A 19,255-nucleotide genomic window follows, 5' to 3' on the forward strand; every position below is an offset into this window, starting at 1 on the left:
CTTGTTCTCAGAACACAGCATGGGTGATGTAGGGGATGAAGCTGTTGTCTGTTGGTTACACAAGCAGCCTTAATTCTGGCATTTCCTTCCTTCAGAGTGCATGACTTTGTAATCCAAATGTTCTTGTAATGTAGTTTTTTTGGGGGGGGAGACACTCAATATTTAAGTTTGTAAGGAGCTTAAATACAATGGTGGTGAATACATTATAAAAGACTATATAGAGAAAAAGGAGTAGTATGAGGACATGTATTAAAATGGCAAAAAAACCCAAAACAAACAAAACCCCAAAACAAATCTAAGCCAGCCCCCCAACAAAAAATCCCCCCTCAAACAAACCCAAGCTAAAAAATTCACAAATCACCAGAGCAGAAAGAGGTTTAATGGATATATGATTTATACTAATTTAATTTTAAAACATACTAACCACAAGCAAAACTTTATATGCTTCAAATTTATACCGAGTTTCTATTAACACAAAATCACTAGAACTTAAACAGAAATCAACAACTGAAACAATTAATTTATAGGCTAAAATCTTCAAAGCCAGGGATCTACGTGGTCTGATTTTTCAGGAGAGATTACCAACATTTAGGAGCTTAAATATAAAAGGCAGCATCTAATTTTAGGCATCTAAATTTGAAAATTTTAGCCATAATGGCCAAGTCCAATCCCAGAAAAACAACTGTCATAAATCATTCTGTGGCTATTGCAACAGTTAATTTTCAAAAAGATTGTACAGAACAGTGCAAACATGAAACATTTGAAGGCATTTCAATGTTCATATATATGGATGAGTTTGTTAGTGTGTAATATTTCTTTTTCTAACTTCTGGACATCTGTTCTCATATTAGTGGCATTTTCACAGTTTTGAGATAGTCAGACTAGGAACTGGTAGCCGAAGACCTGGACTCAGTATTCTTATTGTGGATACTGGGATGGTTGGGCCCTAGATTAAGTGTGTCTATGTTGTAACTGGAAGCTGGGAATGGACAATGGGATGGATCACTTGATGATTACCTGTTCTGTTCATTCCCTCTGGGGCACCTGGCATTGGCCACTGTTAGAAGACAGGGTACTGGACTAGATGGACCTTTGGTCTGACCCAGTATGACTGGTCTTATTTTCATAAAAATGGCAGGCCTGGGCTCAAACATGACTAAAGGCCTGTCTCCTGGTGGGAGAGGAACCACTAAGCCCAGGCCACAAATGATACCTTGGGAGAATAAATGAGAAAACAGGAATGGAAGTGAAGCTCAAAGGGATCCAGAAAGAGACAGCATGCAGAGAAACCCTGACACCACTCCTTAAAGATGTCTAAGGAATCAGTGGACAGCACCCACAGGAACTCTACCTAGTGGTATGATTTGATGAGGAACCAAAAATAGGTGCCACAGTTGCAGCATGTTCCTCTTGCCCCATCAAGCTTCCTCCTCCTGGTCTGGTGGTAGTCATTTTGGCAAGTACTAGGAGAAGGTTGATGGGGAGATCTTGCAACATCCTGGGACCACGGATAAGGTGTGCAAGAATAAACAGGTCAGGAGAAAAGTGCAACCAGACCTTCAAAAAGAGATTCCGAAGGAGCTGGCAGATTGGCTATAGCCTGACACAGTCTACATAGCTGTGACCCAGGGTCTCCTTGCCATAGATACAACAGGTGTCATGGGATTCCATGAGCAGTGCTGCCTACATGCCTGTGCTCATTGCTCCCTGCAGGAACTGCCGGCTAATATCCACAGAGAGTAATGAAACCAGAGTAGAATACAAATGGGCCCACTGGAACTCCCTGCCCACTGGACTGAGTACAGAGAATGCAGTTTGGGGATGAGAGAGGGATTCTAGCTATGAGTGGGCAGGGAAGATGAGGATTCTCTGCCAAATAAAACACCTGACATTCCCTTCTGGGTGCCCTATCAGCGCCCCCCCATAGGACCATTTGCTCATGACTCTAAAATCAGCTCATCACTCTAAAACCAGCTGGCTAACATAGTAAGGACCAGATGGGCACTTGGGTGGGCTTGCTGATGGGTTGGGGAGTTCAAACCACCTTTCTTCTCCTATGCTCTGCATTCCTGGTGCTCAGGGGAGCACAGAGACTGTTTGCTTTTGTTCTACCCTGGGGAGCAGGATACCAGAAAAGGGAATGAAGAGAAAGCAGCATAGCCCAAGTCCTTCTCCTGTCTGCACCAGTTTAAGCAAAAGGGCGTATGCTTCTGGGAGCAATCTGTGGTGGAGCATTCTGTGCACCACATGGAGAGAACTATGGGGAGAAAGTATACCTGTCTGAGACACAATCTCTGGTTCTCCTGGCAAGGCAGGGCATCTCCATGGTGTCTCCTGCTCAGGGCTGTTCCTTAAAAGTCAGGATTTAATCCTAAAGAATAAAACAGCAATATTATGAAGCCTCTCACAAAGAACTTTTCCCTTTCATTATGTGTCATTTGAGAGCAATGACATAATCATAGCACTGTACAGAGATGGCAATTAGCGGTAGATGTTTGGAGTTGTGTATGGGTGTTCAGATACAACGTTTCCAATAACAAGTTAGTGATTTGTGCAGGTAAATTTTGCAAAAATATGCCATTGTTGTACTGAATGGCTCCAACTTGCCCTAACAATGCCTCTGCTGTGATCACAAATCCTCATCACCTCATTTATTAAACTCCCCTGGTTTCAACACAGGGCATGTTTTGTGCAACACCAAGCCAAATTAATGTGTTTAATTATATAGCTTTAAAAATGAGTATCTGCACTGCAACAATTCTTAAAACATGAAACCTGAACAATTTGTTGGGTGAGATGCCTAGAAAAAAGATCCTGAAATGTTATACTTTTGCTGATATTAAAAAAAAATTGTGCTTTGGACATATGAGGGACAGCCGAAATAGGTACCCTGCTAATACTGTGGGGTGTTGGTGAAAAGGTGACATGTTTGAGCATGTTTTCAAGCTTTTTGGTTTGTTTCAGAAAATTATTTCAGGGAGAAAATGGAGCTATGATTGGTAGAAAGTCGAGCCAGAAACCAGTGTTATGTTTAATCTACTCCTTCCATGTCATCATTTACTGTTTGTTGTGTGGGCTGATTTTGAAGAGGCTGCTCTGCTGGGGCTCCTTCACATTTTTCAACCTTTGGTGCACATTCAGTGGACTTCAGTGCAGGACTCAGCCGCCCAGAGGGACTCCCTGCCTCTGGCTGAGGAGTGGGATGAGAAGGAAGCTCTGGCTGTGAGAGGCAAAGAGGGCTGCATGCTTGATGGTCAGCCAGCTCTGGATTGCTGTTCTCTCTGGAGACTGTGAGGGGATCCTGCACATGGTGGGTCACCGTGAATGCTGCAGCTAGATTCTTCAATATGTTCTCATCGATACTGGACAGCTTTGCAGTATCCTGGTTGGTAATGGATGGATTTGCATCAGCCTCTTTCCCTAAGGTATCATCATTTCCATCCTCCTCATCCTCCTCTTCCTCGTTAGTGAATTTGGCTTCTTTTATTTTTGTGTACAGTTCATTCCTCTCTTCCTGCAGTGCTCTGCAAAGATTCTCTAGCCTCTGGATTTTCAGCACGAAGCACTCATACTCCTTAGCCCTCATTGCTTTCTGTGGGCAAATCAAAATCAGGCAAAGGTGTAGAAAAATGAAGTTATACAGATATAATGTGTTCCGTACAGTCTTTCTTCACTGCAAGTTCTAAAAGTAATCAAATGTAATTACTATCTTCCTAATTAAGTACTAATTCACTCCAGTGCACTGAAGTGTCACTTAAGCGGTGAATAAGACATTCTGCAGGTCCTTTGCACTCAGCTGAATTTGACCAAGAGATATGAGGCATAGACATAGTCATGAATAATTTCTAGCAAGGGAGGACTATAGAATTGTTCAGGATGTCAGAACAGATAAGCACCTAAGATCTATATTGCTTACCTGGACTTCCTGTAAAACCACTGGAATTTTTTGTGAGAACAGGCTATCTTATATTTTCAGTCCATCTTGTTTTTTGATTGGTAGGACATTCTGTGAGAACAGCCTTTCCTGCAGCATTTTGTGGACATCTACATTTTCTGAGTCTAGCTGGTGTAGAAATCCACAAAAATGATAGTGCTGGAGGTTGTGGGTGGATGGGGGGCACACGTGTTGTTCACCTTTTTTTCAAATCTCAAAAACTTGGTCCAAGTGACATTTAAATTTGGGATGGCTTCTTATTTTATTTGAACCTGTTCCTACATCCCTACTAATTTTCTATGCAGTCTATCTCTATCAGGAACTTTAAAATTTACAGTGGACCCCAATGGCTTCTATTCTGGAAATTAACTGAAGGTCTGACTTTAAAGTGCATCATTTAAAGCACATTAAATCCCTGTGTGGACACTTTCTTTCAGCAGTCAAGTGGCTTTAATCTAAAGTGAATTAAGGGCATGCCACTGCTGAATGAGAGCATCCACATGAGGATTTAATGCACTTTAAATTAGTCCTTTTAGTTAATTAGGAGAAACTTCCCATGTAGACAGACTGTTAGTGTAAGCAAGGAGGCAGACTCAGTTATATCTTGACCTCAATAGATTCAATATTTTTTCAAAGATCAACATATACAGAACTCAGAAAAAGGTCCCTGATCCAGAGCCATCAATTATCAAGATTTTAATGGGCTTTGGATCAGACCTTAAAAATATGAAAAAAAAATTGTGAAGCAGGTTTCTCACCTCATCAATCATGTCCAATAGAGCTTTGTTACAGTTTTCAAACCTGGCTTTCCATGTAGCTGTATCCTTTTCCAACTTCTTCATCTTCTTTGTCATCTATGGAAGCAGGAAGAGAATCACACCATGAATCCCAAATGCGAATTGAAGTTAGAAGAGCACTTTTGTTATCTTTTCTTAAATCCATACTTATAGCTCTGTAATCAGCAACTACAGTGAACATGAATATAGCACTGTCAAAGAAAGATGGGTGAAGAGTAACATACAGCAAGAGACTGGCTTAATGTCAACTCCTCAAGCATTGCAAGTTGACACACGTGAATACCCCCGCCATACACACCTGCCTACTTGAAAATAGGAAAAACGTATTACACGGTTAAAAATTATTATGTGTTAAAAATATAGGCTGTGATTAAGGAAAGTTCCCATAAGTGTCTGTGAAGGGGAGATTCTGGGTCTCTTCTTAGAGTTTATATCAGTTGGCAGAAATCAGAAATGTACACAACATATCAAAACAATCCTACAATATATTTGGTCTTTCTGACCCCATCTCACATACCACTCAAACTTAGGCCAGTGTGTTTCACTCAAGCATACAGAAATGGCCCAACTGAAAGATAAATAATCGCAAAGGAGAATCCTGTGTCTCAAAGTGAAGTGTCAGATTTTAGAAATAACATGTGCTACTCACTTTCTCCATCTCCTGTTTGAAACTGGCAAACACCTCATTGCTTTTTGTCAGTGTTTTCTGAAATTCTTCAAATCTTTCAGAATAGAGGGTGAGCTACGTACACGGGAACAAACAGATCAGTTTCAGAAGCTCCCTGTAGTCAAATTGAATGAATACACCCCTTATTTTAATGTAATAATCCTTTTGTGCTGGCAGAGCACCTTTCATTTGAAGATTTCAAAGCACCACATTAGTGATCTTAGTCTCATTGCACTCTGATGAGATGTTATTATCCTATTTTAGAGAGGAATAGAATAAGGAAGAGCAGAAAGACTGAGGTCAATATTTTCTAAAGTATGTTGGAGTTGTGTGTGCTCAGCATTCTGAATATCAGGCTCAAGATGTCATGTGGAAGAGCTCAATAAGTAAAGACTTGAAAATGTTGATACCCACAATTTTCCTAAGGTCCCACGTGCAGAAAGCCGACATTGTAAAGCCTAGTAAAGAACCAGGGGCTCTGAATCGTAACCACAATGCCTTCCAAAAATGTCAAATGTGGCCATGGCAGTTTAAAAAGCATTTGTAACACAAGCATAATAGACCCATATCAGCTAGAAGTCTCAGTTGGCAGTGGTATGTCCCAAAGTGACACATAAAACAACTTCTAGAAAGGCTAAACATGAAATAAAGCACAGGATGTAACATAAAACCAGGAAGACAACTGCCTTTGTTGTCCTTTTAAAGGACCATATATCCTTCTCACCTTGTTGAGCCATGGCTAGATTGTCACAGCTCTTACTTGGCTGCACAGTGAGGTTAGGTTACCCTACCTGGATTGTGAGTCTTTCTACAGGGATAGTCGAGGAACAATATATCAAGGCTGTGTCTACACTGGAGCGATCTTGCGCAAAAGTGGCCGCTCTTGCGCAAAAACTTGCTGCCTGTCTATACTGGCCGCGTGTTCTTGGGCAACTAAACTGATGTTCTACTGTATGAAATCAGGGCTTCTTGCACCAGAACTCTGATGCTCCTGCTCAGGAAGAAGCCCTTTTGTGCAACTGTTCTTGCCTGGTGGTTACAACAATGAAAGCACCACTGCAGATGAGGTGCATTGTGAGTGTTTTCACCACTGTGTTGGGCAGATCTGCTCCGAGCTCTCCAGTGATCTCCAGTAAGTGCTCTTAGGACTGCAAGCATTTAACAGTGAGTTTTATCTGGGCTATAGAGAACTATAGGCTGGTTTAAAAATGCTCCTTAATGGCGTAATTCTCATTTAAGTCCTAAAAGAGAATCTATGAATCTGTATGAATATTTCCATTAGGTATTTCCCTAATAGTCTAGGAAAAGCTATTCATGGTTTCTCTTTTTGGAATACACATCATATGTCTGCTTTTAATTGCTTACCCACATTTCAAGTCTGGTATCGTTACTGTCTGTGATGGAGTGACTGTTGTAAGGTTTTGTATGTTTCTTGGCTGCTATTGCATTTCACTCCAGCCCTATCTGTGATAGTTTGTTTAATACATTTTATTTTAATGTATTTTTCAAACACAGTCTTATGCCCTGTTAAGCAGAAAACACAAAGGGCCCATTTGTACAAGCACTCTATGCCTGGACGTTCATGGGAATTCTGCAGTCAGACGCAATTCCGGCAAAACACTTAAGGACATGCTTAACAACAGGCTACACCACAATCCATGTGCTTAAAGTTAAGTACATGCTTCAATGCTTTGTTTAATTGGCATCTAAAAGGGTGTATTGGTCTGGGCTGAGAAAGAGTCATGGTGAGCATCCTGGTACGGGCTTCCAACATTATTACAGTACAGGCAGTCCCCGGGTTACGTACAAGATAGGGACTGTAGGTTTGTTCTTAAGTTGAATTTGTATGTAAGTCGGAACTGGTACATATTGTAGGGGAAACTCTAGCCAAACATTTCTCCAGAGCTCAGTTTTATTCTCCCACACCTCACTTCCCTCAGTCCTTTATTCTCAAGCTGAGGTTTCTGCTGAGAAAAGCCGCTTCGCGTCTCCCTGCTCTGCTGGGGGGGCGCTAGCTTCGCGTCTCCCTGGTCTGCTGGGGGGAAGCAGCTACTGCGGGGTTGCCTCACCCTGTTTGTAAGTAGGGATCTGATGTAAGTCGGATCCATGTAACCCGGGGACTGCCTGTATAGAGTTTTGCGGCTCAGTATTGTATGCACATGCAAACACTTCAGTGGGGTTCACTGTTCTGCTACATGCTTGAATATATTTGGATTACATTAGTACAATGCCTTTATGATTCAGAATAGGCTTTGGAGGAATACAGACAGGGCTTTTGGAATACTTTACCTGGAATGTGTTGCGTGGGCTAAAAATGGGCAAACATAGGCACACCATGCAATCAACTTCACCTGAGCCTGGAGTACAGTCTCTTGTTCCTTCAACATTTTTGCCTGGAGTTTCCATTCTGCCGCTTGAGTTAGTAGCTGTGTTTAGAACAACAGAGAGAAGATGATTATTTCTGTGCCTTTGCAATTATAAATCCAACTAAGATGCACAGTGTTTCTGGAAATAGCTGATATAAATTCCAGCAACACAAAAGACTAGTTTATCGCGATTGGGGCCGTTAACATCAGTTTGAAAATTGTGGGTGAGGATTCAGTGAAAAAAATCTGGGATTTCAAAAATAGCTGGGGTAGAAGATCCTGGGGTAGAAGATCGCATGTGTTGTATACAACGTGGTCATGAAACATCTAAGGAAATATAACTATACATTTTTAGCCATGTTGGTAAAATCTTAGCCCCATTGAAGTCAATGGCAAAACTCCCATTGACTTTACTGGAGACAGGATTTAGATAATTTTGGCTAGGATCCCAAGTTCTGGCCAAAGTCAATTTAATACATGTGTAATTCAAAGGATCCCATGGAAGGCCATCCAGCATGAAGAGAGGTTATGGATGATCATTAGTTTGATGAACCCTAATTTCTGAATTACTTTCTTGAGAAGGCATGTAAGTAACACATGTGAAGAATACCTAATTGTGTTAACATTTGCATGCTGGACTAGATTTTCAATTCCAGGGGCTTGTCTATACTGGTATGTTTTGTCACCAAAACCTGCCTTTCAGCAACAGCGAGAGCATTTATACAGCAGGGCAATTCTTGTAGGGGAAAACACCCAGGTTTGGTGACAAAAAACTTCCACCCCAGCAAGAGATTTTTGTCTTTTCCTATTCCTCTATTGTCGACAAAGAGCCAGTATGGAATCTGCTGTTTGTTTTGTCGAGACAACTGGCTTTCTCCGGTATCCCTCAGTGCCTGCACTGATGGCTGTACTCAGTGTTTTTTTTAATCTTTGTTACTCTGCAAGTATGTGCCCTTTCCCTTTCAAAACTCTGGGAAGTATCTAACAATTGAGTGAGCTGCTCTGTCTTGGAACAAACAAAGAACAAATAATTGGAATGCTGTTCTGCCCTGCTAGGAACACAGCAGCAGGCAGACTGCTGTTGCAGGGGGAGGGCTGGAGAGCCTGTGCTAATTCACAAAAACCAAACTGGTAGAAATTCAATAATGAAAACTATTATTTTTAATTAATAAAATGTGAAGTAATAATAAGGGAGTAGTCCTACAGTCTGGATACAAGATTGTGAATGATGAATTCTGTTGTACCAAGTCAACTTAAAGACCAATTATAACAAAAATATTTAATGCAATGTTTAGACAAATTATGATGTTATTGTTGGTATTCATGTTTTGATTGTGGATCAGGATCAAGCTCCACTGTAGTAAGCATTATAAAAACAGAGTAAGGGACAGTCCTTGCCTCTAAGAGTTTGCAATCTGTTTTAATGCAAGGTGTAAAAGGGAGTATTACAGTTTCAAATCTAGACTTTTCTTTTTGCATTCACAGACTACAAAGTCAGGTAAATTAGATATTCAAGTACTTGACTGTGTCTTCAAATCAGGCACTAAGAAGTCAAGTATGGCCTAAATTGCACCTGCAATTAATTGAAGACCTAAAAACTTATTAAAAGTAATGATAATACATGGCACATTGGGGTATCAAAGCAACACCAATCAAATGGAAGATGATGGAGAAAATCTACTATAGGCCACTGAAGCCTTGTGCTAACTCATCCTCAGTTTGTGCCAGCCTCTAAAGAAATGCACATACTACTAGATGTTGCATTTTTATTAGAGGATCTCACACTTCCTTACACATATAGGCCAAGTTGTACAGCCAACAAAAGAGTGCAGCATATTATGGGGCTGCCTGTGATGTGTGTCAGCAACAGCAAGGGCCACCAGAGTAATTTTGCCATCTGCAGCACCCAGTGAGCACTTGATGGGCCTTTTCTGATTTCCAGTTTCACTCAGATGATTAGGACTCTGTCTACTGAGACATAGAGCACTTTGGGACATTTTAGAATTGGTTGGGTGCAGTGTTCAAAAGTTATTGTGTAACAGACAAACTCTAATGAGCGGTGTGTGGGGCCTTGCAGGCTCTGTCAATTATACAATTAATTTTTATTGGGTGACTAACTTGTTTTCTCAGTTGGTATTTCTATTAGGGGGAAACTCTGGTCTTGTGCTTGACCTCAATGGCTGAACTGAGTGCTCAAGACTTTGGGGGAAAGTTAGAAGACAACTCTGGGCTTTGTAGTCTAAGAGAGAGAGCACTTCTTAGGGTTTCACTTTCAGCACATGTTGTTTTGATTACTGGATAATGCACTCAAACCACTTTAATTGACTTCTGTGATCACCCCTGCCTGCAACCTCTACTGGAAACACCCTTTCACATGAGCTGTGGGGCCCAGTTAGAATTTAGTCACATTCATCAGAGCCCTTTGGAGAAATATCATCAACAGGCATAGATGGAGATCAGTGCTTTACAACTGGGAGTATGATCTGACCCTGTGTACTGATGAAATAAGCCATGCCATATGTACTCTGACCCATGTTATGGTTTGTTTTATTTATTTTTTAACATTAAGAAGAGGTGGCAATCTGGTAGTCCTGGAGGCTGTATTTCTGTATCTATAATGCAAACACATCAAGGGCAACAGCAGTGAAAGTTTCCATCACGTTGCCCTGTCACTGTATCACAACTCTCACTTGCAGAGCCAATTATTGTGGTGAAATAGTTTGAGGTGAATTGGGCCCATCTCTTATCTAAAGACAGACAGACAAATGAGCAGACAAATTAGAGAGATAAGTACATATTCCTTTTCTCGTTCATGTCGCTCCTCGGCTTCTTTCATCATTTCCTGTGATTGCTCCAACTTGGCATCCACCAGTTTCTGCTGAAGTTCTCTGTGCTTAAATATTTTATCAAGTTGCTGCAAAAAAACCAAAAACACACCACTGTTCTCAAACTGCAGTTATAGTGACACACACACCCCTGCATGCTCACACACACATGCTGCCTACTAGATCAAGCATAAAGGCCAAAATACTGCAAATGGATAGATAGCTCTGCAAATCCATAGATATCCATTTTATATCCGCAGATATCTACATCCCTGGAGGTGGATGAGGTTATATTACTTTCCATCTTTTCAGATTGTGTATCAGATGCAGATCCAACTTGCATACCAATGAGATATGGATGGATAGGCATGAGAAACAGACATGTGGAGGGTGCTTCAGCACCCACAGGTTTTGCCTTGTCTTCCCTGTGCCCGGGGGCCAGCTCTGCTGTCTACTCACCAAACCAGTATCCTGGCCTCCACGCAGCCGCTCCAGGGTTCGGCCTGCCCCACCAACTTTGGTACTCCCTGGGGTCCCACCAACTGCCATACCCACCATTCTGCAGTCTGATATCACCTGAGTTCAGCCCACTGGCTCTGATGGGTGTGCTGCTGCTTGTGGTTCTGTTGCCAACCCAGGGTTCCACAGCTGCTTCCAGCTGTGACTAGGTTGCCAACTCTCCCAGACCATATGCTATTTGTGGCAATGGCATCTGGTCCATCCAATCTCCATGAGTTGGCAACCCTAGGTATGACCCCAGCATAGGGTGATGAGGGGTGTGAACAGGTGGAGGGGTAGCACAGCTCAGCACCCCCACCTTACAAACAGTTCCTGCACCACTATGTGGATGTGGATACATATAAAAATAGAGTGTTTCTTGTGAGTCAGAAGTTAATTATCATGGATGTGGATGGGCTGTGGATCCAAATTTTTGTTTCCAAGCAGGACTCTACAAACCCTAAACATTCCCAGCCTATTGCGGTTATTAGAAAACAATAGTTCTTTTCATATGAACAAATTGTGCCAGAATTCACTTCAGAAGCAAAGCCAAGTTTGTATTAGTTTAGATTTACACAGTAATAAAAAACAATCCTGGGGATCTTCATCCTTGCTATGCATTACAATGTACAATATCAACATATAAACTCATTAGTACAGGTTGAACCTCTCTAGACCAGCACTCTTTGGTCCAGCAACATCTGTGGTTAGTTAGCAGGATGTCCACTTATCATGGTGTTGCCAAGTTTCCCGTGAACTCATAAAATTTGTTTACAGCCACCAGTCCTGGCTCTCAGTGTTCTGTGCTGTTATTTAGCTCTAATTTACCCCTAAATGTCTTCTTTAAGCCCAGTAAGCAGTGGAAATGTTGGTAATGCTGATAGATAATATTGGTTTCCTGTGGTCCGGCAAATTTTCTGGTTCAGCATTGGTCAGGTCTCAAGGGTGCTGGACTAGGGAGGGTTCAACCTGTACAATCAAAAAGATTACTCGCATCTCAAATAGCTGCTCATCAGATCATGACTATGCACAGTGAACACTATTTATTGATACTGGTAACTGGTTAAGATTTTGACTGATGTATTAGAACCAAATATCTAAGCCAACTGATGGATAAAGTGAAAACAGAAGTATTAGGTCCCAGTGCTGCACATAGCTCAGTGTGAATGCAGGGATTCATCTGGATAAAACACTAAACAGGATCAGGCCCTTTGGGCATCAGTGTGCAAAGTGCTGAGCAGCCTGGCCTGACACAACAAAGCACTTGAGAACATGAGCTGTCTTGCTGAGGCAATGGGACTCCATACCCAGGTAAAGTTAAGCACATGCTTCAGTACTTTGCTGGATCAAACAACACTTTGTGGGAGTGAGCCCTTACTGACTATTGTTTTCTCCTGGTAATTATATGTGCTTTAACTCATCCACATAAACTGGGTCAATGCAGAAATTATTGAGTGAAATATACAGGCAGACAGACCAAATGATCTAATGGTGCATTCCGGCCTTGGATCCATGACTCTAGAGCAGCAGTTCCCAACCTTTTCCAGATGGGGACCCATTTTGACAATTCAGGAAGACTTGGTGACCCAGGGCAATTAAAAAAAAATGCGTGAATGACTCCTTAAGAGCCACCTGGGGAGACACCTGGCAACCCTTTTGAAATGTAATGGTGACCCATATTTGGGTCTCAACCCATAGGTTGGGAAACCCTGCTCTAGAGCATTGGCGTGCTCAAAAGAAATATCAGCAGTGACCCACCTGGCTTTTGTTGTGTTGAGTAAATCATTAGAGCTGGTTGGAAATTTTCCAATGTAACGTTTTTGTGTGTGTAACCAAAACTGTCCACAGGAAAAGGTTGTCCCCAACTAATTTCTTGATTTAAAAAAAAAAAAAAAAGTTTTGAAATGATCAAAACATCCTGTTTTGACATTTTTAACAGGAAAAAAAAGGATTGCTTTATGGTTTGAAACAACTGTACATTTCAAGATTTTTGTTAATTTATTCCTAAAAAGCTTAAAAATAGAAAGTCTAAATCAGAACAAAATATTCTAAAATTATCAATGGACACAATCCAAAAACTGTTTCAGATTATTAGTTCATGAACATATTTAAAATTTTGACTTTTTTGTCCTGATTTGGAATTGAAACATTCCCTTAATCTCTCATTTGATCAGTCTATAAGTCATCCCACATTTAGATAAAACTTCTTTTTATTTTGATAGAAACCATTCAAAAACATGTATGTTTCACTCAGGGGATGATTTAATACAGGATACAATAAGATTCTAAAATAATTAGATGGGTTTCTTCAGTCCAAAGGGGGTCAGCATTTGAGACTGGAAATACACAGTACCTATATCACTTTTCTTTCTTTTTTTAGTGTGTTTTTAATGCATATATTTGGACTGAGAATCACAATGAACATACTTATTAACAATGAAAAGTCTTATGCAGTCATGGGTTGAGATATTTAATAGGTCTTGAAAAAAAATCATAGTATGAAAATGTTGGGGCTTTTTTGAAGTTTTTTCATCAGCTCTAATATTTACTGAAGGGATAATATGCTATCTATATTTTTAATGCAGATTTTATAGTGAAAGTTGTATCTGCATGCTAGAATCTGTTCAGCGTCCAATGCATCGCCGGTTAACACTTTTCATTAATCTGTAGCTGCCAGAGCATTTCTAAAGCACTAATGTGTTTCCCACATGGTCTAGATTAAATTGCAATGTGCTATTACATTTTGACAATGTTATCTATGTTGCACATCACAGAAAAGCTTTGCAAAGCACAAAAGTGACAGCAAATTGAGAGGATGGGGTTGGAAATACATCTAATGCTCATGCACTTCAAAACTTGCCTCTCTCTTCCTCAAGGAAGCTGCCTGCCCTAGTAGTCTGTCTGGAATGAAAGCACAGTAGTCTTACCTCCTCTCTGAGTTCATACTGATCAATGATGCTTTTCAGCTTCTCAGCCAGCTCTGTGTTCTCCTGGCACAGTTTCATGTTCCTTTCACTTTGCTGCTCAATCTGAGTCTGGATATCACTCAGTGTGCCCTGGAAATGATTTGTGATCTCTTTCCTCTTCTCATCTTCCTCCCGGGCCCGTTGAAGAGTTTCTTCCTGTTAAAAACATGGAGAATGTGATAATTTAAATAAATAAATAAAACAGCCTGATTTTAAAAAAGAGGGGAATTGGACCCATCTGAAAGTTATTATGTTTGCAGTTCTCATTAGAGTTCATTCTTTCATAAAGACAGGTGACGAATAAGACTATAAATACACAGATTGGATTAGACCAATCTTTCAAACCGAAGAGGCAAACTACATCAAAATTCAGAACAAGTGGTCAACAAAGAGCCAGTATAAGAATGCCCATTTGCATGACTGAAAATATACAACTTAATGTTAATGATAATTAACACGATGATTAATAATAGCATAATTGAAATGTATTCACAGACTTTATTTGATGGGACTTCTACTGCTGCATCTTTTCACACATTTCTTTGAAGTTTACATCATAACTGGTCAAATTCAACTTCATGCACGCATTCAGGCTGTCTTCTGTCAATCTTGAGCGCAAATTACCTTTGATGTGATTCAAATGAGAGAGAGCCTGCTCACACATATAGGTAGAATCAAGCATTGAAAATACGACCAATGTGACATTCTGCATGGTGTTGTATATTACAGGAAGTTCTTTTCAAGTTTTCAGATTCTGATTATCATCATGTTCCAATTTCTTCATGTCAGCCAATTTGTGTGGTTTTGCCAATACTGCACATTGTTGAGCAAGGTATTCTAAATCAGAATTCAGCTTGACAAATTTTTCCACCCAGATATCCGACTCCTTGAAATCTGCTAATTCCATTTCCAAATTGCTGACTAAGAAGCTTGGAATGACTGTCAAATCCAGTTCTTCATTGGATGCTTTATGTCGATGAATCATAAACTTAAGCAGAGCACTGTGTTTGTAAAAGTCAACAAAAAGACACTTAAATGCTTTCAGGAGCTCAGAAACAAACCCGCCTAGCTGCTGCAAATCAAGGCTGTTATTTGGATTCTCTTTCTGATATGAATCACGAAACATTTGTAGTCTTTCAAAATGTGGGAGTCTGCCCATCTTGATATCTCTGATACAGACAATCAATTTTGACTCAAATCCAAACACTATCTGCTGCAGAGTCAGGACTGTATTTCCTTGCCCTTGTAGCTTAAGGTCCAAGTAATTCAAATGATCAGTAATGTCAACGAGATAGTAAAACTTGAGCAAAGAGTCACAGTCTGAAAGTTCACTGTGTTTGATGCCCTTCATATCCAAAAATGACTTAATCTCGTTAATGCAGGCGGTAAAATCAGAAAAATCTTTGCCATGATATAACCCGCGAACATTGTGCATTAGTAGATCAGGGTATTTGGAATCTACTTCCTCAAGAGTGATTGAAATTGATGGTGATTAAGGGCTCAGGCAAGAATCCAACTGACCATGCAAATGATCAGTCCCATTACATTTCTGAGTTTGGTTCCACAAGATTGCGCACAAAGTGGCTCCTGATGCACAATGCATTGAAAGTTCAAAAGTGTGTGGTTCAGCTATTCTGACAAAAGAGAAAGGAATTCCCTGAACTTGCTGACAATGCTAGGTGCACTGACCATACACAGACACAAGATTATGCAACTGTATTTCTTTCTTGTTTACAAAGTCCATCACAGTTTTAAGGATGTTTTCAGCCCTTGTTTGATTTTTCATTGGTAATATTGCAATCATTTCTTTGTGCACTGCATTTCCACAAATATATTGTTCCAGAATACGCAACTGATAAATGTCACATATGTTGGTTGTCTCGTTCAAAGAAAATGAAAAATAAGTAGCTATACTCAAATTCTGCATTTGTTCCTTGTCGATTTGATGGCCATGTTTGCAGCTCTGGCATGAACTGTTTTTGCCAATAATGGCATGTCTTGAATTTTCTGTAAGATTTTGTCTTTGTGAAAAAAGTCAAATAGCTCATGACCAATTGTTAGCATGCATCTCTTCATGTAATCCCTGTCAAGAGGGCTTCCCTCTTGAATAATGCTATTTGAGCCTGCAAAATCTGCACAGTTTAAGCTCCCATCTTTTTTTGACCATGCCAACAGGCTATTTTGTCCAATGTTCATTTTTTGCTGCAATTCCTCACAGTCTATTTAGTGTGTCACCATTGGGGTATTTTGTAGTGAATGTTGCATGTTTTGTCATGAAATGCCATTCTAAATTCATTTTTTTTTGTTTGAGGACAGTCTCTCACAACAAATTAGACTGCGTGGAGATCCAGAACTCTCCAGAAATGTATACAAGTCCACTCCTGAAAATGTTGGTACTTGTCATCTTTCTTTCTTTTTGCTATTTTTACTGTTAGGGGGGTCACAGAGTTCACCATCATGTATGATGATGGAAAGATTTCTCAACCAAGCAAATAAAAAGAGAAAATGCACAACCCCTGTTAATGAATGGTTGTTAAACTATACACAGCCTCAAAACCAATTCTAGCATCATAATCAAAGAGACTGACGAATGGGGCACTGTATTCATTATGAACAAAACAGATTATGAACAGGAGGCTGCCAGACAATTCACCAACACCAGATTCTACAAGCTTCTTTCCTGTGATCCCACTAAGGAATACCAAACAAACAAACAAAACTAAAACAACTGCTCATGAAGCTCCCTGATCCTGCTCAGGACCAAATTTCCACAATCACCCCCACTAATCCCCAACCAGGAGTTTTCTATCTGCTACCCAAAATAAACCAATCGGGAAATCCTGGATGATCCATTATCTCAAGCTTTGGTACACTTACAACATGATTATCGACCCAGAAGCCTGCTCCACTCCACCCCACTGCCCTCTGTCAGCCCACTGTACTCTGCTTCACCATGGTGGTGGGAAGTGGAGCACCCAGGGGTATTTTGCTTCCTGCTGCCACAGTGAAGCAGAGCACAGGGGGCTCGGATATGGGAGGTGTGGTGTGGCTGCTGGGTAGCTCTGTCTCTCACTGCCGCAGTGAGTGGTGGGGGTAACCCCTGCTGCTGTCCCATGCCACACCCCCTATAAGCCCCTGGACTGCCCTCGGTCCCATCCATAAAATGGTTGAGGCAGCCCCACACCTCTCCCCGCCAAAGCTTGGGGCATAGGGCAGCCACCCTGACTTGTCCTATGGATGGAATGTTTCTGCTGGTTGGGTTGTGCCCAGAATTAAAACTGTTGACTGGCTGGTGTTTATGTGAGAGACTTTCACTCTTAACTGTCCACTAGAAGGAGGCACAAGGGATATGAGATATTTATTTCATTAAACAGACACCTGGCTGTCATCTAATTCTCAGAACAGTAACAGGCACAGAGAAATATGTCACTGGGGATATTTGGTAAAATAGACTGGAGACTTTGGTAAAATACAATGGGATATATAGTATAACAATGAGAATAAATTGTGTTATTTTTAGGAACATCTATTTTTCTTAAGGGAGAAATAAAAAATCTGTTTTCTGCTGGCAAGTGTATTTGTAGGGAAATTATTTGTATGGTTGGTTTGTAAATGCATAAAGATTTGAGATTTTGTAATTTGTTTTTATATTAACCAAAAAAACCCCCCAATAAGACAGATCCTCTCCTTCCTGATTGGAGCTGTGTATTTTTTGTTTGTGGTGGAGTTCTGTATTACTGTAGCCAGACACGAACCCCATCTTGGTTTCCGCCCCCCCCAGAGAGCAGGAGAAAGGCAGTCAGTCTTTGATGCCCTGGGAACACAGGTGTGCTGCCTGTCCCTGACTCTACCATAAACAGAAACCAGACAGTAAATGGGCTAGCTGACGACCCGGGGCCTCCCGCCGTCCTGATGGCTAGTACCAGTAATTGACATGCCTGCACTGTCCCAGGAGAGGAATCTTCGCCCATCACATACCAGAGGTGCCCATTGTCTGCATTTTCCCAGGTGTAAATTATGCTTTGCACCCTGCATGGGAAACTTGGCATTCAAAGCCATTTTTCCTAATTGGCCACTTGAGACCAGGAAGAAGCCTACATGACCCAAGGGGTATAAAAAGAGGTTCACTAGCCCACCCCATTTGAGCTCCAATCATCTATACCTGCTGGCAGGTATTGATTGTCTCCTGAGGTCTGTGGGACGCCCAACCTCGCCCTACTTCTTCCCGAGGGATTGAGAGAAAGACGCTGGCCACGCCAAGTCTGGAACGCAGAGGTGAGAATTATACCTGCTATGTTTCTATTTTGCATGCATTTAATAAGAGCTCAGAGAACCAAAAGGGTTTCATGGTACCTGTAAGTGACTTATTAGTGTAATTTCTGTCCTGTCCTTTGTAGTGTCTGTGTTATCTGTAACACAGCAGTAGCATTTAACAACTAAGTTTACCCTGTAACAATAAAATAGTAACTGTTTAAGCTTTAACCTGACTCCTTCAGTTGCTGTAACAGAACCAAGCACAATTTAAAAGAACTTCAGCCAGTCATAAGGGACTCACTGCCCTGACCGTCGGCTGACAATTACATATTCAATAGTACTTCGGTGCATGCCAGTGGGAATTCCACACACTGAATGAGTGCAGACTATACACATGATGTGCTGTGCATATAATATGCCAGATGATAAATGAGAGAGGATTCATAATATGGATAGGAGAGGTCAGTTTTGCCCTTTGTTACTTAAGTGACACAATCAACTACTTTCTGTACTATTTTTTCCCCATGCTTTAACAACATAAACAAATTTTCCAACCCCAAATGTTCAAAAATTATGAACCAGCTCCTCCCCAAATAAATTGGCTTAAAATGATGAAATGTAAAAAAATATATACTCTGGATGCTTTTTATCACTTTCTAGATTTTTAGCCTCTTTCTGAAACCCTAAAGACAAGAAACATTGCTTTAAAAAAAAAAGATTTTTGTGTAATCACATGAATCCAGGTGCTGGGCCTTAAAAACTGCTACATACTACAAGAATCATGGGTGGCATGCAAGGGAGGTTGGGGGAAGCTAAGTTTCCCTAAACCATGCACTGAGAGAAGTGAATAAGAGGCCCCAAGAAAAAAATCTCCCACCAGCGTGGCTCTGGGGCTGGAGGAGCTCTTGTTCCCTGCACTGGCCCTGGGGCTGCAGCAGGGTCACCTTG

At 40.9% G+C, this 19,255-nt stretch overlaps 1 protein-coding gene across 2 annotated transcripts in view; it reads right to left on the reverse strand.

Annotated features, from left to right (window-relative positions):
* Positions 1–372: 372 nt before the first annotated feature.
* Positions 373–19,255, reverse strand: part of TXLNB (taxilin beta) — a 44,274-nt gene continuing 25,391 nt past the window's right edge. The window contains exons 5-10 of one of the 2 annotated variants that reach the window (XM_075924309.1): positions 14,015–14,209; positions 10,559–10,678; positions 7,750–7,824; positions 5,381–5,473; positions 4,693–4,788; positions 373–3,592 (exon numbers count right to left, since the gene is read on the reverse strand). In XM_075924309.1, coding sequence (XP_075780424.1) covers positions 3,032–3,592; positions 4,693–4,788; positions 5,381–5,473; positions 7,750–7,824; positions 10,559–10,678; positions 14,015–14,209 — 1,140 coding nt within the window. In that variant the 3' untranslated portion in view covers positions 373–3,031. The remainder of the gene's footprint in view (positions 3,593–4,692; positions 4,789–5,380; positions 5,474–7,749; positions 7,825–10,558; positions 10,679–14,014; positions 14,210–19,255) is intronic. The other variant, XM_075924310.1, reaches the window with a different exon arrangement.

The sequence above is a fragment of the Pelodiscus sinensis genome, chromosome 3 (genome assembly GCF_049634645.1).
Source record: "Pelodiscus sinensis isolate JC-2024 chromosome 3, ASM4963464v1, whole genome shotgun sequence".
NCBI classification, from domain to species: Eukaryota; Metazoa; Chordata; order Testudines; family Trionychidae; genus Pelodiscus; species Pelodiscus sinensis.